This window comes from Phlebotomus papatasi, chromosome 2 (assembly GCF_024763615.1).
Source record: "Phlebotomus papatasi isolate M1 chromosome 2, Ppap_2.1, whole genome shotgun sequence".
In the NCBI taxonomy this organism is placed as follows: Eukaryota; Metazoa; Arthropoda; class Insecta; order Diptera; family Psychodidae; genus Phlebotomus; species Phlebotomus papatasi.
Window position 1 is genome coordinate 110,687,203 of NC_077223.1, and position 26,657 is coordinate 110,713,859.

At 34.6% G+C, this 26,657-nt stretch overlaps 4 protein-coding genes across 4 annotated transcripts in view; 2 read left to right on the top strand and 2 right to left on the bottom strand.

The window, feature by feature from the left end:
- Window positions 1-2,110: 2,110 nt before the first annotated feature.
- Window positions 2,111-6,794, top strand: LOC129800825 (uncharacterized). The gene is made up of 4 exons (XM_055845495.1): window positions 2,111-2,282; window positions 2,351-3,391; window positions 4,628-4,735; window positions 4,806-6,794. The coding sequence occupies exons 1-4, from the start codon at window positions 2,278-2,280 to the stop codon at window positions 5,035-5,037; spliced, it is 1,386 nt and encodes a 461-aa protein (XP_055701470.1). The 5' UTR covers window positions 2,111-2,277; the 3' UTR covers window positions 5,038-6,794.
- A 1,688-nt stretch (window positions 6,795-8,482) lies between these two features.
- Window positions 8,483-9,545, bottom strand: LOC129800836 (translocon-associated protein subunit beta). Its single transcript, XM_055845512.1, has 3 exons — window positions 9,478-9,545; window positions 9,023-9,397; window positions 8,483-8,958 (listed from the first exon to the last, which is right to left on the bottom strand). Exons 2-3 carry the CDS (start codon window positions 9,395-9,397, stop codon window positions 8,755-8,757), a joined length of 579 nt encoding a protein of 192 aa, XP_055701487.1. The 5' UTR covers window positions 9,478-9,545; the 3' UTR covers window positions 8,483-8,754.
- Window positions 9,546-9,611: 66 nt separating this feature from the next.
- LOC129800814 (mediator of RNA polymerase II transcription subunit 14) overlaps window positions 9,612-26,657 on the bottom strand; it is a 65,509-nt gene continuing 48,463 nt past the window's right edge. The window contains exon 7 of the mRNA XM_055845482.1: window positions 9,612-9,656. Within this exon, the coding sequence (XP_055701457.1) occupies window positions 9,636-9,656 (21 nt within the window). The 3' untranslated portion in view covers window positions 9,612-9,635. The remainder of the gene's footprint in view (window positions 9,657-26,657) is intronic.
- Window positions 11,909-26,657, top strand: part of LOC129800822 (phosphoglucomutase) — a 20,807-nt gene continuing 6,058 nt past the window's right edge. Inside the window, exons 1-2 of the mRNA XM_055845491.1 lie at window positions 11,909-12,200; window positions 12,259-13,053. Coding sequence (XP_055701466.1) covers window positions 12,123-12,200; window positions 12,259-13,053 — 873 coding nt within the window. The 5' untranslated portion in view covers window positions 11,909-12,122. The remainder of the gene's footprint in view (window positions 12,201-12,258; window positions 13,054-26,657) is intronic.

A 26,657-nucleotide genomic window follows, 5' to 3' on the forward strand; every position in this document is an offset into this window, starting at 1 on the left:
AATAGATAAATCATCAGGATGTCAATCATATGCCTTTACATCCTTAAAAGGATACTAATAAGTCAGCATTAAAGTTGAATACTTTTGGCTTCACTAAAACTTCACGAGGGTTTTCGGTACCTCTTACGCTTTAAGTTAATAACTTACCCTTGAAGGATTTAACTCTTTCGTCTCTTTTGGGACTCTGAGTACCCAAAAAAGCATATGAATATTCTATGAAAAACAATGTTTTTTAATTATTCAGAATTTATAAAAATCCGATTCTTGTGGATGATTACAAACTATAAGGATGTCCAAATGTAAGATATTTTTTCTAGAACCTCAATTAATTCCTGAGTTTAGATATTTTTGATTAAAAAATGGTGAAATTGGCTTGTACTGCGGTCCGGAAAGAGTTAAGGCCCACCATAGAATTTTTACATACTTCTACTACACAGGAATGTCCTGTCCTTTCAATCAGAGACGAATAGTTTAACTAATATATCGATTGTAGTTTGAGCCAAACCTCACTTCAACAGCAAATATTAAAGAAAACAGGATGTTAAACGATCTTAAACTTTTACCATTATATTTTCTATATCCTTAACTCTATCTGATATCAATTTGGTTCCATTCTGACCAGTAGTTTCTATGATATTAGAGATTGAAAATTGACAATTTCTTATTGAAATTCGGTCACTATGCTCAGTGTTAATGACACCCGGTCATCTTCTTGATCAGCATTTTTCGTCAGCAAAATAAAGAATGTGCAATTTTGTAATGGCACATTGTGGGTTCACGGAGTCCACTTTAGTAATTAAGTGAAGTAAAAATGATTTTGTACACATTGCATCTTACTTTTGGCTTGAGACCAGTGGATTACCAGTAGCTACTTGGCTCCCGACTGCCAGAAATCCGCGGCTTCTGTTCAAAAAGACTTAAGACAAAGGGGTAGGCTACACCGGAGGCAGCCAAAATCCCGAAAGCCAAAATCCCGAATGTCCAAAATCCTAAAAGGGATGAAATTGTATGGAGGATAATGTATAGAGTAGTTTCCCAATACACAGGATATTTCCCTTTGCCTTCAACAAGGGCGGTTGCAATCGTGGGAGTAGCTATCACACTTTCAAGAATTCGGTATTTTGGCTTTCGGGATTTTGACCGGGACCAGCCTACACATTACTGCCTCAAACCCGATAGCTTGAAATAGTCCTCAATAGAGGGCGTGACGGGATGTAGGTCATATAGGTCCTAAAATCGAAATGAACTCGTGTAACTAAATAATTACATTACTCACTGAACAAAACCTCACTGGAACAACATATGTTTTCTATATATAATCCATATAATCAAAATTGTAATCGTATAATTTCGTTTTCGAAAATTCGATATCGAATATCCCTAAATTCTCATTTTTTCTTTTCAAAAAATGATGCTAAGTCAATAAGGCCATAGCTTTTTTAATGATTAGTGGGGTCGTTGGCTTAGTCCAGCTATTTCAGGACGATATTTAGGGTTGATTTCAAGACGATTGTCCGAATTTGATCATCGAAGGCGCAAATGAAAGTTTTGGTAAAATGCTACAAGTCTTCAAAACATTGAAACTTCACACAACCACTGTTAAATCTATAGCGATTTCACCTGCAATAGTAAAATTCGGTTTTCAAAAATTCGATGTCGAATATCCCGAAATCCTTATTTTCAATTTCGAAAAACAGTAACTTAATGAGATGGTAGCCTTTTAGCCTTTCTAACGAATAGTTGGTCCGATCTGAAGAAAAGATCAGTGATAAGTTTAGATAGGCTTAAGGTAGCTGATATTCTTTACAGTCAATTTCCTCTTAAAACTCTGGATAATTCTACGAAGCTAAGAAAAAGCGCCTTAAACTTTTCCTATAAAAGGATTTCTCCTATTACAACTAACTTTTATAATTCACAAAAAAATAGAACTTCCTTCAATATTTTTTCAAGAAGAAGGATTAATAGCGAGATATCCTGAAATAGTGAGAAAAACACTTGTACGCACCCCTACAAGAGTCCTTCTAAATTATGTTTTTCATCCATTCGCGAGTTGGAAAGGATACCCTACGGGTTTTTAGACTATTTTAACCCTCATTCGCTTTCTTCCTTTTTGTAAGTTGTTCCTCAAAGGATTTTGACAAGTGATTTTTTTATTGGAGTGTATGAAGGATTAAAATATTTTCATTCAGAAATGACTTTTTTGGTGTAGAAAACGAGTGTTTTCTACTCCAATTTTCACGAGTTTCATTTCAATAAAACAATTAAATTTATAAATTTATGAGGTGAATATATCAAAGCTTAAATTGAATCCTATTTTTATATTGGTAAGAAATATATTTAATATTAATAGTGAACATCTCGAGAGTCCTGGGTTCGCGGATGCGAAAATGGACATTTCTTCAGAGACAACATCCCAGTCTCAGGAATCTCCGGGCGTTACATCTCCCGATGATGATGGAAATACTTTTCATGAAAGGGAGATAGATAGCATTTCGGTTTATGAGGACACTAAAACTGAGAACACCAAAGAATTGTCCAGTAGTGTATCAAAAAATCAGAGTTATATGAAAACTGGATTAACACTTGCTAGCAATCACCCATTGATGTCTCCAGCAATGACGGACAGTGACTCAGAGAACAGTCACAATCACAAATCCATTTCCAAAACATCGCGTTTTGCGTATCCGGACGTAGTTCCGGTAAATGAATCCCAACGACATAAAACTACACGTACAACTCGTCCAGCTACATCATCAGAAAAGAAAGTTAAGTCCACTATTCCTATAAAACTGGAGAATCTTGACATTGTGGATAATCCTATTGGATGCAGAAAAGCTTCTGCATTTCGGGATCTCAGTCCTGACAAAATGGCCAGCAGTGGCTCAGAACAGGACCTATCGCAGTATCATGCATCAGTAACACCTTCCTTTCAGTCAGTGGCCCTTATGTCGAGACCACTACCAACATCATCCAATGAACAACGAAATCAATCAAAGTGCATTCAAGATGCACTTTCGGACGTATCATCAGTGGAATCTTTTTCTAATCGCAGTTTTGATGATGACTTCAATCCTAATGCCATCTCTGGAAGTCCAACAAGTTCTCTCTTTGACAATAACATTTCTAGGGAAGATATTGAATGTACATTGGACGATCAATTGGATTATCCAACAATTGCGCCAGATTCTACACATACTAAACAGAAAATTATTATGCCTGATGGAAAAACTCGGGAAATTGATATGAAAGTCATTGAACCTTACAAGAGAGTCCTTTCCCATGGCGGATACCTCAAAACTGCCGGACACAATGCTATAATTATTTTTAGCGCCTGCTATCTTCCTGATCGATCACGAACAGATTACCACTACGTTATGGATAGCTTGTTCCTGTAAGAAATCATTGAGGGGAAGGTTTTCAAGCTTCAGACGATGGAAGCTTCGCATCACACGATTATTTCTTTCTACAACCGTCTTATATAGTCTGACTTTCAATGTGTCTGATCTTCAGTGTATCTGACGTTCAGTGTGTCCGCCTTTCGGTGTGTCTGACTTTCAGTGTGTCCGACTTTCGGTGTGTCCGACTTTCAGTGTGTCCGGCTGTCGGTGTGTCTAACTTTCGGAGTTTTTGGCTTTCAGTATGTCTGAATTTCGGTGCGTCTGATTGTCGATGTGTTCGGTCCGTGACCGACTTTCAGTGTGTCCGACTTTCGAAGTGTCCGACTTTAGATGTGTCCGACTTTCGATGTGTCTGATTTTCGATCCGTGTCCGACTTTCGGTGTGTCCGATTTTTAGTGTGTCCGACTTTCGATGTGTCTGATTTTTGGTCCGTGTCCGACTTTCAGTGTGTCCGACTTTCGGTGTGTCCGATTTTCAGTGTGTCCGACTTTCGATGTGTCTGATTTTTGGTCCGTGTCCGACTTTCAGTGTGTCCGACTTTCGATGTGTCTGATTTTTGGTCCGTGTCCGACTTTCAGTGTGTCCGACTTTCGGTGTGTCCGATTTTCAGTGTGTCCGACTTTCGATGTGTCTGATTTTTGGTCTGTGTCCGACTTTCAGTGTGTCCGACTTTCGGTGTGTCCGATTTTTAGTGTGTCCGACTTTCGATGTGTCTGATTTTTGGTCCGTGTCCGACTTTCAGTGTGTCCGACTTTCAGTGTGTCCGATTTTCAGTGTGTCCGACTTTCGATGTGTCTGATTTTTGGTCTGTGTCCGACTTTCAGTGTGTCCGACTTTCGGTGTGTCCGATTTTTAGTGTGTCCGACTTTCGATGTGTCTGATTTTTGGTCTGTGTCCGACTTTCAGTGTGTCTAACTTTCAGTGTATCCGACCGTCGATGTGTCTAACTTCCGGAGTTTCTGGCTTTCAGTATGTCTCAATTTCAATGTGTCCGACTTTCTATGTGTGACTTTCAGTATGTCCGATTTTCAGCATTTCAAACTTTAGCAAATTATACTACCTCACATTCCTTAAAAAGACCCATGAGTCAAATTCATTAAGAAGCAAAGGAAAAAATCGAGCAGTACGAAACTTCCATCATCTGAAGCTTCAAACCCTTGTCCTATCCAATTTTATTTTCAGGTTTTATAGATATTTCGCTAATCCCCCAAATTAATTTGCATTTTAGGTACGTAGTTCAAACTCTTGACCAGCTAGTTACTGATGATTATGTTATAATTTATCTTCATGGGGGATCCTGTCGCAATAATGTCCCTCCTTTCAATTGGTTACGAAAGTAAGTAAAATAAACTCAATTCTTATCCCTAAGTATGATTCCTAAACCTTCTTTTCTCAATGTTTTTCAGATGTTATCAATTGCTCGACAGACGTCTCCGTAAAAGTCTAAAGACTCTCTACATGGTTCATCCAACATTTTGGCTTAAATCTCTTGTATTGATGTCGCGTCCTTTTATAAGTTCAAAGTTTTGGCGTAAGCTTATTTACATTAAGAACCTTGAAGATTTGTATACGAAGGTTCCCGTGGAAAAAACTGCTATCCCCGAAAAGGTTAAACAATATAATTCAAAATGTGTCTAAAAATGAACAAATTATTCTAAGTCAAACAAAAGTTAATAATTTTTGTTTCATTTGATCTCAGTTGAAACAGCAATATGAATATTTAATACGTATTTGTTTGTGAAGACGTGCTTTAAGTTCCTATTTTGTAAAAAAAAAGAGCAAATTCTACAAAAAAAAATCGCTCAGTCTGTGTAAATATTAAAATATTATCATTTAATATAATATTTCAGATAAAAATGAGCATCGAACGTAGAGAAAATTTAATACACGATCTTTAGGTCTTAAGCACAATAGTATTTCGCAGATGTTGAAGACATATATATTTTTTTTCCAAACTGAAATTGCACTATAGCTCAATAGCTTTAAAAAAAAATCCCGAGCAACACAATATTAATACATTTGGAAGGTAGATAGTTGTTCTACAACTCACTTGAAATTAAGGCACTGTACTAAATAAAGTACTTATTAAGTACTTAGTAAGTATTTAGTGTGTCAGCCGGGATATTTATTCTTACAGTTCCCGCTTTCTTATTCGGATATTTCTGAGACAAAATGGCAAATGCCCGCTTCGTCATTCGGATGGATTTTTTTCAATTTGTTTTGATAGAAGAACAATTTGAAAGAAAGATTAATTAAAAAGACATTATTAGGAATTTCTTTGTTTTAATAATTTATTTATTAAACAAAAGCTTCGCAGATTAATTAATTTTCGATTATTATTTTAAATGAAACCGTCAAGATGTCATCCGAATAAGAGAACGGAAAATGCATTTAAAATTACTTTTTTTTATTAATTTATTTTTTCCTAAAAACAAGGTGAAATAACGAAAATTTCAATCATTTCATTATAAAATGTACTTTTCATAAATAGTTTCCTCGACAAAATTTAAAAAGGTTATATGACAGTGATCTTCTGATGCAGTAATTTGAGGTATAATACAGAAAAATTCTGAAGAAAATTTTTGAAAAAACATTTGTGTTTGTATTTCAATCAACAGTGAAAAGGAGACATTTTTTCTGAATATTCTTTTTTAGCACATAACTGTTCTAAAGTGCTTCTGCATTATCGACTTTTCCTTGCGTTGGTCCCTGTCATGAATATTTCCCGAGTCTTCTTCCAAAACCTTCTGTGGCAAGAACTAAGATAAAGAAAAGTCGATAAATTAATAGATGAGAACAGTCATGTACTAAAAAAAATGTTTATAAGAAAGATTTCCCCTTTTTATTTATTATTCTTAACAGCATTTTAATATTAGTTTCACTGCAATAAAAATTTACTATAAAGATTGTAAGTTTGAGGAAAAATATTCGATTTAGAAGTTCCATAATCGCTCAAAGTATACAAACTATGAAAAAAATATGATGAGCAGAGTGGTATTTTATTGTTTCGTCAGATTTATAACTAACAGAAGATTTTTATAATTTTTTTTTAAATTTTTTGTTGCTAAAATGAGATTTCTAAGACGCAAATTCTTCATAATAAACTTTTAGTCAGAAGATCTCTAAGTTATATAGACCTCAAAGCTTAGTTTTTCAAATGCATGGCTAATAACACGTAACGTGAAAATGTGGTTAAACAATCGAAAATAGTGAAAAGAATGTGAAAAAAAAATTGTTTTAGTGGGACAGTTTTTAATAAAATTCATTTAATTTAATGAACAATTGTAAATCTGTAGTAAATTTAGTGGTTAGTGTATCATTTGTGATGAAATTATTTGCAAAAATGCATGATGAAAAATAAATAAAATGCATAAGTTGAAAATTATTGTAAAAAATCCCTATTAAATTTATAACTTAGGCTATACCGATTCCAAAAACAATTTGTTCAACGAGATTCTTTGTGGCTCCTGTAGACCTTTTAAATTTAGATCAAGAAATTTTATGAAATCAAAATTCATATCCCGTTGCATCAAATTTTGAATTCTGGATAACTCAAAATTCAAGATAAATCAATTTAGAGTTCGGAATACGGCCTTAAAAATAGATAAAGAAATCAATTAAATAATCTACATAGTTCTGGACGTTCTGGCACACCTTTTAGATCCGAATAATTTTATGAAAACAAAATTAATATGCTTCTGGATAAAATTTGGCACTCCGGATAAGGCAGAATTCTAGACAAACCAATTTAGAGTTCAAAATACTATTTTAAGACTTACTAAAAATCAACTAAATAATTTTCTACCCTTCTGCACATCTCTTAAGATCAGGAAAATTTTCCTGAAAACTAAATTCATGTCCCTTTGAATTAAATTTGGCATTACAGATAACGCAGAATTCCAGACAAACCAATTGAGAGTTTAGAATGTACTTTAAAACTTGAAAAAATATCAATTAAATAATGTTCATGCCTTTGCCATATTTTTCAGATCAGGAAAATTTCCTAAAAACATAATTCATGTTTTTATTTAAAATTTGAAATTCCGGATAATGCAGAATTCGACTTACACTAATTTAGAATTTAAAGTATTCCCTTATGCCTCCGGCACACCTTTTAGATCGGGAAAATTTCATGAAATCAAAATTAACATCCTTATCTTTCTCAAATGTTTTGCGTATGTCTGTCCTTTTCTTTCGTACTCAAAATTCAACTGAACTAAATTTAATTTAGTGTGATGTTCAAAAAAGAAGAAAAGTCCGAAAGAGTGGGATAGATATATGAAAAATGCTTGAGAAAGGGATGTGAATTTCGACTATATGAAATTTTCCTGGTGTAAAAAGAGTGCTGGAGACATAAAGGACTATTCTTAGCTCTAAATTGGTTTGGCTTGAATTCTGCCTTGTCCATAATTCCAAATTTAACACAAAGGCACATGAATTTTGATTTTATTAAATTTTCCTGATGTAAGAGATGTGCTAATGACTCCGGCACACCTTTTAGATCAGAAAAATTTCATGTAATCGAAATTCACATCTTTCTTTCTCAAACGTTTTGCATAATCCTACTCTTTCGGACTCTTCTTCTTCGTTTAAACATCAAATCAATTAAAATTTAGTTCAATATATTTTCGAGCGTGAAAGAGTGAGATAGACATATGCGAAACGTGTGAGAAAGAAAGTGATGTGAATTTTGATTTCATGAAATTTCCCTGCTCTAAAAGGTGTGTCGTCGGAGCCATAAAGATCAGGAAAATTCTCTAAAAACAAAATTCACATTCCTTTCTTCTTCAAACGTTTCACGTATATCTATCCCTTTCTTTCGCGCTCAAAATTGGATTAAACTAAATCGAATTTGTTGTGACGTTCGAAAGAAGAATTGTGTGAAAGAGAGGAATAGAACTATACAAAATGTTTGAGAGAGAAACAGATGTGAATTTTTATTTTACGAAATTTTCCTAGCCTTAAAATTCAATTCATAATTCAATTTGCAAATATTGGACGCACAGTCGTCTGTTAAGAATTTCACCTACCAGAAGTTTATCTGAGCTTTTTCTTTTAAAATAAAAAACCCAAAAAGACAACATTCTTTTGCAGATCCATCAGATTCTGCTACTCCTTTATTTACAAAAGGTTTTCTGCAACACATGAGGTTTCTTTCTTTTAAGACCACTACACACTGTCAGAAAATTTAAGTCAATAATTTAGAATTTTGAAAAAAAACTCCGGTGAATCTCCAATAAATTAAAGGTGAATTACTTCAAAATGCTAAATTTTGGCATAAGTTTCTCACAAATGTGCAGAGACTATTACATGTCTTTTCACAGATGGAATTAGTGAAATTTTCAATCAGTCTCTTCAAGCAGCCTTTTTGCTGGGCTTTGCGAGTTTCTCGTACTTTGACTTCGATGAATGCCACAGTCCGAAGGGAATCACCAGGGAAGGCAAAATCATTACGATAAAAGCAGCCCAATCGAAGAAATGTGAGGAGAATCTTTTGTTGAATTCCGCTAAAGCAACAATTCCTCCCTCACCGGGCTCAGAAGTTATTGATTCCTGAATCTTAAAAAAAGGAAGAAATTCATTAAACAGAAAAAATATAAATAAAAAGCAAAAGTGAATTTACCACATTAGAATCCTCATTGAGTTTGTAGGTAACTTCAGCAGCGGTAAAGTTGTAGTATCCGAAGGATTTAGGACGTACTACCACAATGTGCGTAACATTTGTTTGAGGAGCAATGCGATCAAAATGAGCCCTCAATTGTCCTCCGGCAATATCAAAAGCATCCGGATGGAATCCCAGATCTGTAAGCTGAACATTCACAGCAGCCCCATTTCCCACGTTGTACAACGTATATTTTACCACAATATCCCTATGCTCAACCAAGTATTTGTTGAGGATTTGTTTAGATACCAGGAGACGGGCACTGGAATCTTCTTCGGCGAAAGTAACTGAAGCCCACAGGACAAGAGCGAATGCTAGTAAACTCTTTGAGATCATCTATTGCAAAAAAAGAGAGTTCAGATTAAAAATCACTAATAAAAATATAATAATTTTATTTTATAAAAAAGGTACCTTACCTTTGCAAAATTTGCCTAATTCTTCCAAAGAATAATGAAGATGAAGAAATGTGTTTTGCGAACTCCGGTGACACGTTGACTTTGTTGGTATGCTACACCGACACCACGCAGCGGGAATTACCGAGACTACTCGGTTGGTTCAAAAATACTTTCGCATTTTATTTTCGTAAGTTTACAACCTTTACAACAGAATATGTAGAGTAATTTTAAATTGACATTAAGCATTGGGAGCATTGTCTTTGGCAATGTATTCAGGTAAAAAAAAATAATTTCCAATAATTTTAAAAGTAGGTAGGGGGGATTGTGGCACCTCTGAAGTGGGGCAGCTTCGTAATTGTTTTTTTTTCATTTTTTTTTAATGAAACAGGTACTTATTATGATATAATTTAGCTCAACAAACCAACTGAGAAGCTAAATTACATAATGATAAGGGTCAATTTCATTTAAAAATAGGAGAGAAAAGCCCAATTTCAAAGCTGACCCACTTCAAAGGTGCCCCACTGTCCCCTAATACGTATTTAACTATTTTTTTTTATAGAAAATATTTCTTAGTAATATTAACATTAAACCTACCGACCATTTTTGTACACTGAAAAAAATAATCGAGTAAAATTTACTCGAATCAATATTGAATTAACTCTTTTTCGTTGTGATTTTCGATTAACTATATTTTAGAGTTGATTTTACTTCTATTTAAGTATAATATTCGGAAGAGTTGTTTTAACTTTTTTGTCCCTTTTGTCCTAAAATTTACATGGCAAAATGTGTAAATAATTTTACGAGTTAAAATAATTCGTTTCAAGAGTTAAAAAAAATCTTTTTTAGAGTTAAAATACCTCTTTCAAATCCCCCAAAATGGATAGATTTTGCGATTTTATGTTTTTTTATCACTTTCATAATTAATATTTTCTAGACCTAAAGTTCCTTATGTTCTGAGCGAAATCTTTCTCACACGAAAATTTTCTTGACTGAAGTATATTCTTAAAACGAAAACACTTAAGCATATACATCAGTCGAGATGGAATTTTACATCGAAAAAGAGTAATAATTACATCGATATTCTTCGAGATAATTCAACTCGGCAATAGAGTTGTTTCAACTCTACAGTTTGTTTCTTACTGTATAAATTTATAATAAATTTTGTCTTAGAAAAGCAGAAAAGTTTATGTAAAAATCTCGGAAAATTTATAGCAACATATTGTAATAACGTTTTTACGATGTGTTACTTTTACGAAGTTTTTGAACCAGTCAATTTTACCGGTACTTTGTAGGTGTAGCGTTAAAATGAAGTATTCAACATTTTAAAATTAATAAATACATAGAAAAAATATTCTAAAATCCTGTCTATAAATTTCGTTTATACGATAATGTATGGCATATTGCCCTTAAGGGGTTACATGGGTCTCTCAGGTCAAAAAATAGGCCTTTTCTGATAATAATTTATTGTGTCGAAAATATTTTGGAAATTTCAACTTTTGGGCTATGGAAGAGTAACTTTAGAACAAAATTAAAAAAAAAATGTTTGAAAAATTTTGAAAATTCAACCGTTGATAGCTGATTTTCGGAACCATTCCTCAAAAAACAGACCTCGCGGTAGGCAGCATTTCTCCTAGTAGGTTTATCTGACATCAAAAAACTAAATATACTCTGATAGTGGATTAGTTGGATCCCGGAAAGAACGAAGGATTTTTGAAAAAAACAAAATTTGGATTTTTGGCAAAAGTTTTTGTAAAAAAGTATCAATTTTACTCTATTTTTCAACACATTTTGTATTGTAAAAATGAGGGGCAAGACGTTTCCTATGTTTCCCATATGTTTCTAGCGTGCCGAAAAAACTTTTAAGTTTATCAACTATTTTCTGTCATTGCAGAATGAATTAGGAAATAATACAAATACAAAATAAAAGCCAATTTAATATAGAATAGGCAACCGAAAACCCAAAATTGGCAACCTACGTAGTTTTGGAGATATCTCGTGAAATGTGTACGAAAACAGGAAAAAATTTACACTAAAACTGGTCGCATTTTTCAGACCTAATGTCACCCCCTGGTAAAAATGGTTCTGCTTAAAGGAAGTGCAAATCATTCGTTCAAACAGTAGATAATACTCTTCAAAACAAGTATGAAAAATTTCAGAAAGATTGATTCAGTAGACTCTGAGCAATCTTGACTACCGCATTGTAAAACGGTGTTTTGAGAAAAACGCGTTTAAAGTTTTACAACTATGCATGCGCGCGCGGGCAGGATGCATAACTAAAACTGCTCTACCTCCGAGAGTTCTACACGGATTGACTTGAAATTTTCAGAATTTTTCAAATGTTATACTAAAAAAAAAATAATTTTTTTGACCTGAGATCCATGTAACCCCTTAAAGGAAAAATAAACTTTACAAAAACTTTTTAAACTTTACAAAAAAGCGTCATTACTTTTGTAGAAACCTAAATACTTGACGTGGAATGATAGAGGCAGAAAAAGAGGCATGTCATTTTGACGATTTTTCATCGAGAAGTCTTATCTTTGGCGGGATAACTTTAGATGACCTTCATGAGGTGACCTGGGATAAATTTCTTATCACTAGTAGACGAGGAATCCCTCCAAAATTCAGTGTTAATCGAAGAGTGCGAGTGTTTAGAAGGCCGGTTGGAAATGACTTTGGCAGCAACTACTGTTACTACAACTCCCTTCGAGGGACAAAAGCCAGGAACGAGTGGTTTGAGAAAAAAAGTAATATAATCTCTTGAACTTCTTACAATTCTTGGCTAAAATATTGGTGCAATTCCAGGTGAAAATCTTCACGCAGGAAAATTACACTGAGAATTTTGTGCAGTGCATTTTGGATGCAAATGGCAAGGCCATTGAGGGATCTACTTTAGTTGTCGGTGGAGATGGTCGTTTCTACTGTCGCACAGCTTGCGAGATAATCGTCCGGATTTGTGCTGCCAATGGAGTATCTCGTCTTATTGTTGGTCAAAATGGAATTCTCTCAACTCCGGCTGTTTCCAGCCTCATTCGATCCAACAAAGCCCTCGGTGGAATTGTCTTAACAGCCTCCCACAATCCTGGAGGTCCTGACAATGATTTTGGCATCAAATTTAACTGTGAAAATGGTGGTCCAGCTCCAGACAACGTTACCAATGCTATTTATCAACTCTCCACGGCCATTTCTAACTATAAAATCGTTGAAGGTCTTCAAATTGATCTCTCACAGATCACCAAGAATTCATACGATATCTCTGGAAAGCCTTTTGTTGTGGACGTTGTGAACTCAGTCACTAATTATGTATCTCTTATGAAGGAGATATTTGACTTTGATAAGCTTAAGAGTCTAGTTACTGGAGTTTCCAGTGGAAAACCTCTAAAGATGAGAGTTGATGCAATGAATGGAGTTACTGGAGCCTATGTCCGTGAGATTTTTATTAATTGCTTGGGAGCAACACCTGAAAGTGTCGTCCATACTACACCTTTAGAGGACTTTGGGGGCCTTCATCCTGATCCTAATCTTACATATGCAAAAGATCTTGTGGATACTGTTCGGAATGGGGATTATGATATTGGTGCAGCATTTGATGGAGATGGAGTAAGTAATCCAAGAAAAATAATTACAGTAAAAATGGGTAATTCGAAATCATTTCTAATTCGGAATTTTGAGTTTTCCTCACTGCTTCAGATAATGCTAACTTAACAAGCAATAGAAGAATTATTCATTTCCTCAAGGGGAGTTTAGGACATCCATTATTATTTTTCTTATACCGGGATGGGTTTATTAGTCCTATGCTCCGTGGAATTAAGTACAATGAAGCTCACTGGATGCCATTCAAATTCCTCTAATTCCAGAAAAATTCCTGGTGGTCTAAAGGCGATTCGAACCCAGGACACTTTTATCATAGAGCGAGTGGTCTACCACTTAACCGATTAAGTGCCGCCCCGTGACTGCGTTACTCTCATGAATTATAGCCTTAAGTGAAAATTCCTTTTTATTCAACCAATTTAAAAACCTCTTATAAACAGGAAGACTTACGAAGAAATACAAGTCTTATACGGGTAAAAAAATGGAGATTTGGCCTAGTTCTTGCAGGTCTTCAAGTTCTAAATAATAATTTTATTCAAGGACGTAGCGAGAAAGGGCAGGGAGGGGCCGTTGTCTCTCCTTACACGATATTCAATAAATTTAAAAAGAATAAACATAACACTAAAAATAATTCAAGACACTAAGGTATAGCTCACCTTAGGAGCATTTTCACCTAAAAGAAGCACTTTGAATGGCTTGAGGTCTTTTCTTGACTCTTATGAACTTTTTAAAAAGTTAAAAATCATTTAATTTGGACCATTTGGACTAAAAATGGATTTATTGTGATTTTTTTTTAAAGAAACTTCACAAAATCTAATATTGAGAACTTTAAAATGAATTTTTGACAGACTTTGGGAAAACTTGTGATCAATCAAGATGTATTCAAGATGTATCAAGATATATTCTTGTTACAATTCAAGCATGTTGCAAAGTCGTATTATCCCGTGTTGAAAGAATCTACTAAGTCCATTGTATACCGCCCAGGAGCGCATTCCCGGTGTTGTTTGGCGAAGGCGGTGCATTTTTATTATGTTATTATTACATGTGAAAATTGCCTAAATGAGAAAAGCAGATCTTTGCACTGGGCGGGACTCGAACTCACAACAACTGTGAGTCAATCCGTGGATCAATCCGCCCAAGAGCCAACGCTCTAGCCTATTGCGCCACTGAGATCCCCAATCCATGCAGTTTTGGTACTATTTTTGAAAAAAAAACTTTCGATGCTCTAAAAAGAGCAGTTTACCTTTCACTTCCATTAAGTCGGTTGCGTTTTTGATCAATTTCCAGGCATTTTCTTTAAGAAAAAGTCTTCTTGATGTCTTTAACAATCTTTAAGCTTACGAAATCCGCAAGATCGTGATTCCTTGGACTATATATCTGGCGGAATTCTAAAAATAGTAATTGCAGCTGTTCCAGTGTTCGCCAGAGAATTCATTCTTTTCAAATCCGCAAGGTTTATCAAGATTTGTTTTTAAAACGCATAAAAAGTCGCAATTTCCACTAGTTCATCATTCTCGTCTTTACAAATAATTTGAATTTATAATAATAGGTAAATTTTGAACAAAAAGCTTTTAATTTTTCTTTAAAATGAAATTTTAGAGAAAGTTCAAGCTACTTTTGATATCCCTTTCCCTTAAACCCAAGGAGTAACTCATAAAAGCAATAAGAGTGGCTCGAGTGGGCTCGAATTCCCGGTTCCACAAGGGTTTCACACAGTTCATATAGAGAAAATGTACGGTTTCCCGGACTTTTCCATGAGTTTTCCGAGTTCTTCGTGGGTTCTCCGTGAGTTTCATGAAAAATTTATGCGGGTTCCCCGAATGACGAGTTCCTCGGGTTCCCTGAAAAAATTATGGGTTCCCTGAAAAATGTAAGGGTTCACCGGGTTCCCCGTGAGTTCCCTGAAAACTGTATGAGTCTCCCGAGTTTCTCGTAGTTTTCCTGAATTGACTCGAGTTCCCCTAAATGAGTTACTCCTTGTCTAAAGCAGAAAAAAGCTAATAATTCACTTAAAAAGAAAACGAATGAAAAAAATAAACAGCTTATTTGAACTATTCAATTGAAACCATGTTAAATAATAAAAATCGGATTAAAATAGGATTTATATCGATTTTACAATTTAAGTCAGAGCACTTCTAATCCAAGAACTTTTCCTTTGAGGCCATTGTTTTTAAACTTAAATGCAATTTCTTCCAAAAATGTTACTCAGATCCATGAGAACGTTTTTGTACCTTCGTCTAAATTCATCAAAATCGGTTCGGAAATGGATCAAAGAACAAAATTTCCCTTAAATCATTTTTTAAAGATTTAAGCTTCAGGCTTATGATCTCTACACATTAGGGAAATTTATTTCCACATTAAAGAGTTATTCCTATACAAATGTAGGGAATTTGCTTTAATATGGACATAAATTTCTCTAGTATGTAGAGACCATTAGAGAAAACATTTCAATAAGCTTATATTCATTAAGATTGGATTGAAATTAGTTTTATATGCATTTTTGCGGGAGAACTGTTTATTTGCATGCAAAAACCTTTTTTTGGGGAATAATCCTCTAAAAATATTCTCATCAAATACCAACTGACATTATTTTTAAATTCCTCTACTAAAGTCTTAGGTGCGTCTTTGATTTAATTAGTTTTTCAAGATCTAGTGGATCATTTTCTAAAAAATATTGCCGAAAATGAATAAACCATATAGCTAAATTTTCGGTAGACTACTGACGGCAATTAGTACAAGAAAGTCAAGGGAGTTCATCTCCTTGACTTTCTTTTCATATAGCTAAACTTCAAGTCTGTCCATCTAAAGCTGGCTATACACTAGACAAAATTTATTGCAATATTTCTTTTCAATGTCCAATATTGACAAGAATTGCCTCCACATTACAAAGATTTACTGACATCATAGTTTCAATATTGAAGGAAATTGTCCAGTGTGTAGGCAATTATTGCACTATTTGTTTCAAAATTGAGCATTTTTTTTCAATATTTTATTTCATTATTTTGAATGGCTACACACTAGGCCAAATAATATCAATAAATTTTCAAAGTCACATCGAAATAAAATTTCAAAGAAATTCTAAATATCAAATTGATTTGATATTTCCTTCAATATTTTTTTTAATGGTCAGGAATTTTCTGCGTTCAGAACATCACAGAACTGCTGGAATTTTCTTGTTCATGAATGAAAACACGTCCAAGTCAGGATACATCAATCGTGTAAAAACGAAAAAACCAATCTGTAAATAATGCCCGAAATGACATTTCAAGAGAGTCGAAAGAGAGAAAGTGGGTGGGGGGAGAGACCTTCACGGGAAATATGTGATTCGCTCAAAATTATTACTGGAAAATTAACTCAGGTCAAAGTTAATGCAATTTTAGATCTATTGTGTTAATTTGGTTGAGGTGTTATTTCTTAAAATAAATTAAAAAATCAAAGAGAGTGCAAAAATTCTCTCGCGAATCTCTCAATTTTCTCAATTTGACTCCCCCATAACAACAGTTCTGCAGTTAGGATTTTCATAGGACATGTCCACTGAATTTTAAAGACATGTCTTATTCGCACCCAACACGTTATAAAAATCTATTGAAATACCAAATTATTTTGTGAAAAGTGTCTAAAAAACTAAAAATAACTAAATGATATAATATTGTTGAATAAAATAAATAGCAATATGAAGAAGTAAGGCGAGATAAAATGGATAAACTCACAAGGGAGGTTCTCACTCGATATCGAGTTCATTCATGAAACTTTGCATATTACCTTATTTGGGCATGCCAAATTCAATGGTGATAGTCAAAAACTTCGATAGGCCTCGATACCCCCGCTACAGGGGGTGGGGTTGGGGTACAAAATTCATAATTTTGTCTCTAGCCGCCAGAGGGTTGGAAATAGCGACTTCAGGTCTTCGGGTGACCCCCCCATAAGTTAACCTTGGGAATCTAAATATGACCTTCATTTTTCCCCCCACCCCTCCCCTTCTCTTAAAAAACGTGTTTTTTGGATATTTCGAAAACTAATGATCCGATAGTTTTCATTGTCGGATATGTTTTAGATGTTGTCCAGATGGATATTTCGTCCATACATACCAATGACCTTGAAAACATTCCTTCATATCATTTTTCAAAGTCAAATGTATTACGCTTTAAATATTCATTTTTTTTTTCAATCAATTTTATCAAAGTATGATTTTTTATTAACGCTTATTTATTTAATAATGAATATAAACCTATTTAAACCGCTTTAATGCCATTGACATATTTTTGACATTTATATGTACTTCAATTGCAAATATCATTTTAAAAATACTCCATGTCTACCAAATTCTAATATTGGGCATTGACTTTTTTCCTAAATTAAGACATTAAGGTAATGAAATTTTCATGAAATTTGTGAAATTTATGAAATTTTTATGAAAGTTATGAACATTTTCTGGATTATGTTTTAACGATTGCTGATTATTAATTTAAAATTTATATTAAGGATTATAATATGTGAATGAAATGAAATGGCACATATCATCCAATACGACAATAATGTATTGAATTTCAAGTATATAAAGACCTACATGCAATCATTAACACAAAATGCTATTTTCTGATAGGCTTAACTTTTAAAAATAAGTATTTTGAACTCATACTAGACATCTTAAGAAAATCTACACAGATCAATCACAAAACCGGGAAAAAAGTATATTTAAAACATGTACAGTTCAAGCATAAAACGACTAACCCCGTCCTACAAATAGATAAAATATAAAATTAAACGGTAAGTGTACTTAAAATCATGCACAGCTGAATCATAAAACGGTTAATTGTGCGCCTAAATTCACGCACAGATCATTCATTAAACGGTAAATGCGCTTAAAATCACACACAGTTCAATTTAAAAACGATTAACCCTTTAAGGACGATTGGAACACCGTTTTCCCATAAAGAAAATAATTTTTTCTGACCACCTAAAGTTATTTTTCCTTATATTTGTACGTAATTGCAAAGTAGAAGGTTGAAGGAATCTAGGATATTTTTTGGAAGTCTCCAGGTATTTTTTCCTACATAGGAAATTTTTAAGCTAAAACTTGACGAATTTTTATACTTCCAATTTTTTTTAAACAAAACCGTTCTGGGAAAAAAAAACTACAAGACTCAAACATAATATTTTTCATTAAATTGAAAATTTTATCATTCATTAGTATTGACAGAAAAAATACTTGAATTTTTTGGCTATTTATGTCCCTATCGTTCGTAAAGGCAAGAAATTAATCAAATCCCACTCTGTTGGCATTTCGAAGTCAAGATATAAGACCTTTTACTGCCTTTGGTCGGTGGTTTTATTTATATTGCTGATTTTCGGTCCGCGCAAACTGTCTTGTCGTTAAAGGGTTAAGATTGCGCTTAAAATAACGCACAGATGAATCATAAAACGGAAAATCCGCTTAAAAACACGCAAAGTGTGATGATAAAACGATTAACAATTCAATCATAAAACGGTAAGAACGCTTAAAATCACGCACAGTTCAATCATAAAACGGCAAATGCGCTTAAAATCACGCACAGCTGAATCATAAAACAGTATATGAGCTTAAAATCACGCAGAGTTGAATCATAAAACGGTATATGCGCTTAAAATCACGGACAATTCAATCATAAAACGGTAAATGCGCTTAAAATCACGCACAGCTGAATCATAAAACGGTAAATGCGCTTAAAATCACGCACACTTGAATCATAAAACGATAAATGTGCTTAAAATCACGCACAGCTGAATCATAAAACGGTAAATGCGCTTAAAATCACGCACAATTCAATCACGAAACGGTAAATGCGCTTAAAATCACGCACAGCTGAATCATAAAACGGTAAATGCGCTTAAAATCACGCACAGTTTAATGATAAAACGATTAAGATATCGCTTAAATTCACGCACAATTTAATCATAAAACTACAAGTATGCTTACAATCATGCACAGCTGAATCATAAAACGGTAAATGCGCTTAAAATCACGCACAGCTGAATCATAAAACGGTAAATGTGCTTAAAATCACGCACACCTGAATCATAAAACGCTTAGGCCTGCATTTACTGTTTTATGATTCAGCTGTGAATGATTTTATGCGCATTTACCGTCTTCTGATTGAATTGTGCGTGAATTTAAGCGCATATACCGTTTTATGATTCAGCTGTGCGTGATTTTAAGCGCATTTGCCGTTTTATGATTGAACTGTGCGTGATTTTAAGCGCATTTACCGTTTTATGATTCATCTGTGCGTGATTGTAAGTATACTTGTCGTTTTATGATTGAATTGTGCGTGAATTTAAGCGATATCTTAATCTTTTTATCATTAAACTGTGCGTGATTTTAAGCGCATTTACCGTTTTATGATTGAATTGTCCGTGATTTTAAGCGCATATACCGTTTTATGATTCAACTGTGCGTGATTTTAAGCGCATATACTGTTTTATGAATCAGCTGTGCGTGATTTTAAGCGCATTTGCCGTTTTATGATTGAACTGTGCGTGATTTTAAGCGCATTTACCGTTTTATGATTCAGCTGTGCGTGATTTTAAGCGCATTTGCCGTTTTATGATTGAACTGTGCGTGATTTTAAGCGCATTTACCGTTTTATGATTCATCTGTGCGTGATTGTAAGTATACTTGTCGTTTTATGATTGAATTGTGCGTGAATTTAAGCGATATCTTAATCTTTTTATCATTAAACTGTGCGTGATTTTAAGCGCATTTACCGTTTTATGATTGAATTGTCCGTGATTTTAAGCGCATATACCGTTTTATGATTCAACTGTGCGTGATTTTAAGCGCATATACTGTTTTATGAATCAGCTGTGCGTGATTTTAAGCGCATTTGCCGTTTTATGATTGAACTGTGCGTGATTTTAAGCGCATTTACCGTTTTATGATTCAGCTGTGCGTGATTTTAAGCGCATTTACCGTTTTATGATTGAATTGTGCGTGATTTTAAGCGCACATACCGTTTTATGATTCAGCTGTGCTTGATTTTAATCGCATTTGCCGTTTTATGATTCTGCTGTGCGTGATTTTAAGGGCATTTACCGTCTTATGATTCAGCTGTGCGCGATTTTAAGCGAATTTACCGTTTTATGATTCTGATGTGCGTGATTTTAAGCACATTTATCGTTTTATGATTGAATTGTGCGTGGTTTTAAGCGGATTCTTAATGGTTTTATGATTCAGCTGTGCGTGATTTTAAGCGCATTTGCAGTTTAATGATTGAACTGTGCGTGATTTTAGCAACATTTACCTTTTTATGATTCAGCTGTGCGTGATTTTAAGCGCATTTTCCGTTTTATGATTCATCTGTGCGTGATTTTAGTCACATTTACCGTTTTATGACTGGAAAGTGCGTGATTTTAAGCGTTCTTACCGTTTTATGATTGAATTGTTAATCGTTTTATCATCACACTTTGCGTGTTTTTAAGCGGATTTTCCGTTTTATGATTCATCTGTGCGTTATTTTAAGCGCAATCTTAACCCTTTAACGACAAGACAGTTTGCGCGGACCGAAAATCAGCAATATGAATAAAACCACCGACCAAAGGCAGTAAAAGGTCTTATATCTTGACTTCGAAATGCCAACAGAGTGGGATTTGATTAATTACTTGCCTTTACGAACGATAGGGACATAAATAGCCAAAAAATTCAAGTATTTTTTCTGTCAATACTAATGAATGATAAAATTTTCAATTTAATGAAAAATATTATGTTTGAGTCTTATAGTTTTTTTCCCAGAACGGTTTTGTTTAAAAAAATTGGAAGTATAAAAATTCGTCAATTTTTAGCTTAAAAATTTCATATGTAGGAAATACCTGGAGAATTTCAAAAAATATCCTAGATTCCTTCAACCTTCTACTTTGCAATTACGTACAAACATAAGGAAAAATAACTTTAGGTGGTCAGAAAAAATTATTTTCTTTATGGGAAGACGGTGTTCCAATCGTCCTTAAAGGGTTAATCGTTTTTAAATTGAACTGTGCGTGATTTTAAGCGCATTTACCGTTTAATGAATAATCTGTGCGTGAATTTAGGCGCGCAATTAACCGTTTTATGATTCAGCTGTGCATGATTTTAAGTACACTTACCGTTTAATTTTATATTTTATCTATTTGTAGGACGGGGTTAGTCGTTTTATGCTTGAACTGTACATGTTTTAAATATACTTTTTCCCGGTTTTGTGATTGATCTGTGTAGATTTTCTTAAGATGTCTAGTATGAGTTCAAAATACTTATTTTTAAAAGTTAAGCCTATCAGAAAATAGCATTTTGTGTTAATGATTGCATGTAGGTCTTTATATACTTGAAATTCAATACATTATTGTCGTATTGGATGATATGTGCCATTTCATTTCATTCACATATTATAATCCTTAATATAAATTTTAAATTAATAATCAGCAATCGTTAAAACGTAATCCAGAAAATGTTCATAACTTTCATAAAATTTCACAAATTTCATGAAAATTTCATTACCTTAATGTCTTAATTTAGGAAAAAAGTCAATGCCCAATATTAGAATTTGGTAGACATGGAGTATTTTTAAAATGATATTTGTAATTGAAGTACATATAAATGTCAAAAACATGTCAATGGCATTAAAGTGGTTTAAATGGGTTTATATTCATTATTAAATAAATAAGCGTTAATAAAAAATCATACTTTGATAAAATTGATTGAAAAAAAAATGAATATTTAAAGCGTAATACATTTGACTTTGAAAAATGATATGAAGGAATGTTTCAAGGTCATTGGTATGTATGGACGAAATATCCATCTGGACAACATCTAAAACATATCCGACAATGAAAACTATCGGATCATTAGTTTTCGAAATATCCAAAAAAAACACGTTTTTAAGAGAAGGGGAGGGGTGGGGGGAAAATGAAGGCCATATTTAGATTCCCAAGGTTAACTTATGGAGGGGGGTGACACGAAGACCCGAATTCGCTATTTCCAACCCTCTGGCGGCTAGAGCCAAAATTATGAATTTCGTACCCCAACCCCACCCCCTGTAGCGGGGGTATCGAGGCCTATCGAAGTTTTTGACTATCACCATTGAATTTGGCATGCCCAAATAAGGTAATATGCAAAGTTTCATGAATGAACTCGATATCGAGTGAGAACCTCCCTTGTCAGTGCTCCAAATTGTAAGTTGCCCAAAATAGTGCCATTTTCATATTAGTATTAAATATTTAATTCCCACGAAAATATAGCAATAGTCTGGTAAGACGAAGGATTTGTCCGAGGATGTTTTTCCGACATGTCAAGTGACATTATTTATAGGGCTCTCTCGCAAAAAGAATTTTCTCGAAAGAGAGAGCTCCAATTCTCAGTCGATTTTCAATGTGTTCGGACAAATTATTTTCCATAAACAGTGTATTAGGTGATAGTTACTAATTAGTTTTAGCATTAGTGAAAATATGGTTGAGGTGTTATTTCGGAAAACAGTAAGTTTTATTATAACTCATTCGAGTCGGGGGTCTCTCTGAGAGAATTATAACTCCAGGGTCAAATTAGGTGAATGTGGACAGAGAACTCGCGCTGTGATTGGCTTATTTTATTTCTCCCAAGTACGTCCGAAATCGGTTTGTTTGGGAGACAGCGATATCAAAAAATGTTCCATTTTATTCTTGTTTACGAGGGGGCTTGGTTGAAAATGAAAATGGTTTTCAAAAAAAAGAAAAAAGAAAAGCAAAAAATGAGGAGAAATTCCATGATTTGAAATGACATGCGAATCCTTGTCATGAACGCTTCATTGGGCATCCACGAACCGCGAAATAACTGCTTCATTGGAGCTTCTCATGCGAAAGGGGCGCGTCTATTCACATTTTCTCCCACAACACCCCAAGTCCCCTCCCGAATCGAGAGATAAATCGATTTACGAGATAAATGCTCAATCTGCCTCACAAAGGCACTTTCTAGTATAAATTCTACATTTGACGATGTCGTTTCTCTATATATACAGCAATACAGCAAAGGAGGAAAAAAATTGGTGTTTCCCTTGTTTCTCCGTCAAGCTAGAAAATTAAATGAATTTTTTGACAAAGATCTTTTCACTCAAGATAGTCCGCGAGAGAGCTTTCGTCCTGTGGGAGATTAGAAAGGCTAGAAGATTGGTTTGTTTGCTGGGCTTAAGTCAGAGTAGATTCAATTTGATTGAATTTTACAATGCTGTGTGTGTGTCGTCCTTTTAATCTTTCCATTAACCGCATTGTGTGGTGGTTATTTTAACTTCCCTATACTGCAAAATCACTCATCCAGCAGATTAACACTGGAAGTTGGTGACCGGAGATGGAGTATTGACCTCCCCATACCATCATTTAATGATGAAGTATACAATTGAAGGATTCACATTGAGAGGAAGAGAGTGGAAAAATCCATAAATGCTGAGAAATCAGAAAATTCTCCTTGATGCTTTCCACTTGATTTGGGAACTATTTTTTGTACTTATTGCTACTACTCAAAGTGCTATATTGTCATTGATCTCCAGAGAAAAATGAAATGCGTAAATCAATTACTGATACTTGACTGATTCATTATCGATTGGTATATAGAAATATACTTTCTAGAGTACTTAACCTTTGATCTTAGAAAACTCAAAATTTCGAATGTATCGATCCAAGCTATGATCGAGAAGTTCACAAGGAATTCACTTAGAACATGCCTAAAGTAAAACTAAAAATAAAAGAAATCGTTGGAGCCTTTAGTACGAAGTTTGGTGAAAGGAGAAAAAATCTCTAGTCTAGGTTTTTTTTGGGGGGTCACCGATGACTGGAATTTGATATCTCTTACCGTTTGACTTCTAAATCCAGTAACAAGTTTGAACAGTAAAAATATTTTTTGTCTAATTCACTACTCGCATTTGCGAAGATTTTTGCCATTCGACTATTGCTGAATGAGGCATCCGTCATGTTGAAAATTTTCCCACTGTATAGCAACAACACAAAAAAATCTTTTAAAATTTTCACTAAATAGGTCTTTTCGACACAAAATTTTAATCACAGGACACTACAGAAACTGGAGCAAACTCCTGAACCACAAAATTTCATTTTACAGAAAAATGTTTGTGTGTTTATCATGCCAAAAATTGCCCAATTTTCACTTAATTCCTGTCGGCACTGTACTTTTTCGAATCAGAACACACATGTCTACCGGGAGAGCTTTTCCTCCCAATGCACACTATGATATTGTTGAGAAAACACGCGAAAATATCAATTACTTTGTGAATTTACAGCACTGAATTGTTCTATTTGCCATTTGACAAGTTAAATTACCCCTCAGATATACCCATTGAGGAGAAGATTTTTTATAGGGACACTGGAAGTTACTGGAAGTCGGCGTCATATTTTAGTCGTGAACGAGTAATTTCAGAGTTATTATGACGCCAAATGACTTCCGTAATTACCGTCATATTATTCCCCACTTACCGTCATTCGACTCTCTCACGACCGTCACAGGACCCGTTTTTGGAATCTGGAATACATACATCCAACGGTAATCTTGCTCCAAATTGCTATTTGGGGGGCTAAACCTCCAGTCTGAAGCTGGCATTAGGCTTTCCTTAAGCTTCAGCATTTATTCACTATAATATATATTTGAGCTCGTGAAAGGGGGAATAGTGTGATTGTTCTCATGGGTAAGGGCTATATTCTCCGGCGACGTCCACTTTCTTAAGGGACACGAAGCCGTATTCCGTAGGGCTAGGACACGAGAGCTCACCTATCAACAATAGATTAGATTGTACAACAGTCTCAAAGGCCATGATGAAGGGGCGGCATCTAGCGCAACAGCAAGGTGCGCTCACCGTGTAAATGGAACTCTTGTACTAGGATGGGACGTGTTTGCCCCGCGTAAAGAGAAGAATAGCAATCCCCGTTGAATGGATCCGCTAGTGATTTTTGGCGAGGAACTCAGGCAATTCCTTTTTAAAGCGTTGATTGAAAATTAATCAACGGAGAGGAGCCCACAACGAGTTAAATAGAAGTCGTACCTTGTCGTAACGCTATTTGTTAATCCGGGAATGGAACTAGTGGTTATAGGTACGTCCAAAAAGGGAAATGAAAGGGAGCGATTGGGTGCGTCAGGCTTTTATGCTTTTTTTTAAGCCACACTACCGAAGACTACAGGACCAGGTTTCCCGGGAGACGATATTTGATTCACCAGGTTCCAGCACAATATAGGAGCTCTGGTGATTGCAATAGCTGGGCCCACACGGCATTAAAGAGGTTGGTTGGTCATCGATAGGTACCACAATCGTCCCATGGGAAAGACAGGGAAGGTAATAATTTGAGCGTTTTTGAGTATCAGCTATTGCTGCGCTTCAAAATGCTCTAATAGCCAGAGACAGAGGAAAAGGAAAAATGGACACATAGGGTCTTTAGTAGAAACATTGCCAAGACCAATACGTTTGTTCGAATGGAGATCGATGAGACGAGATTTTGTACCAACGGTATCCGTTCATTGAACATCGCATTCAGTTGAAACTGAAAAGACTGAGCTCAAAAACCATACTCGCTGGCATACGAGATGCTCGCATGAATATTAGCCTTTAAGTGTAAATGGTCTATATTATTGACTTTTCTTCGCTTTTCTGCTAGGGAATTTTAGGTGACATCTTTGGGGTGGTTCTGCAATACTTTCGCGTCACATAGGTCGAACTGTCCGAGTTTGATACGAGGGTCGAACTTTCCGAGTTATTCCTGCCATCCTGTGTCTTATTAGTTTTCCAAGTGGCACTGTATGAGTACTTAAATACATGATACAGTTTTTAATGCTACAACTGCAGAATAACTAACCTTATTAACAAGTTTGACAACAAATACAGCAAATGTAAATTTCGTGACGAAGTGAGGACGTCACAACGACTATTAATTTTGGTATCTTTCATGATCATCTAATTGAAAAATTCCGACGAGGCGTTCTATTAGAAGTCTCACATCTTTTATTTCTTCTTCACAAGTCAAAGGCTTCAGTTATGACTAATTCAATATGTCACACTAAAAACGTAAAATTTACGTACTGAGCACTGGTTTTTGCTACTTGGGTTGTCGGCCATATAATCAATGTTGAACTAGATTTAAGGGATGTCAGCGACATCAAAAGTTAAAAAGATTCCTCAAGAGGGTATATTTGACCACCTTTTTGCTTACTAAATGTTCAATAAAATTCTTATTTAAATCCTTATCTTACATATAAATCTTAAATTGAGTGATATAAAACTGTTAAGTGCAGTATTTTTGTCTTTATAGGATTCCTTTCAAAAGCGAAAGCGTTAGGTCAAGCAGTAAAACAGCAGTATTCATGACATTTCCCACAAAATTCGCGATGTTATCGCGTTCAAAGTGAGGTCAGTTGAAAGACATTGGCAAGAGTTGAAGGTGGTTTTTTTGTCATCTTGAAGAACCCATGAGCGTCTTCATCTCCGAAAAAAAAGCTCGAAAGTTAAGAAGCTTTGTTTGTCTGAAGGGATCAGCATATCTGAATGTTGTTTGTAAGAAGAGAAAGAGTTGATAAGGACGAAGTTGGATGTCACGATGATTTTACGAGATTACGGGGTATGAGTGAAATGGAAAGTATTTAG

Coding starts and splice junctions, on each gene's coding strand:
- LOC129800825 (XM_055845495.1), top strand. Junction 3,392..4,627: donor GTTATGGATAGCTTGTTCCT/GTAAGAAATCAT, acceptor TTTGCATTTTAG/GTACGTAGTTCAAACTCTTG. Junction 4,736..4,805: donor CCTTTCAATTGGTTACGAAA/GTAAGTAAAATA, acceptor AATGTTTTTCAG/ATGTTATCAATTGCTCGACA.
- LOC129800836 (XM_055845512.1), bottom strand. CDS start 9,397: ATGATCTCAAAGAGTTTACTAGCATTCGCTCTTGTCCTGTGGGCTTCA. Junction 8,959..9,022: donor TCAATGAGGATTCTAATGTG/GTAAATTCACTT, acceptor CCTTTTTTTAAG/ATTCAGGAATCAATAACTTC.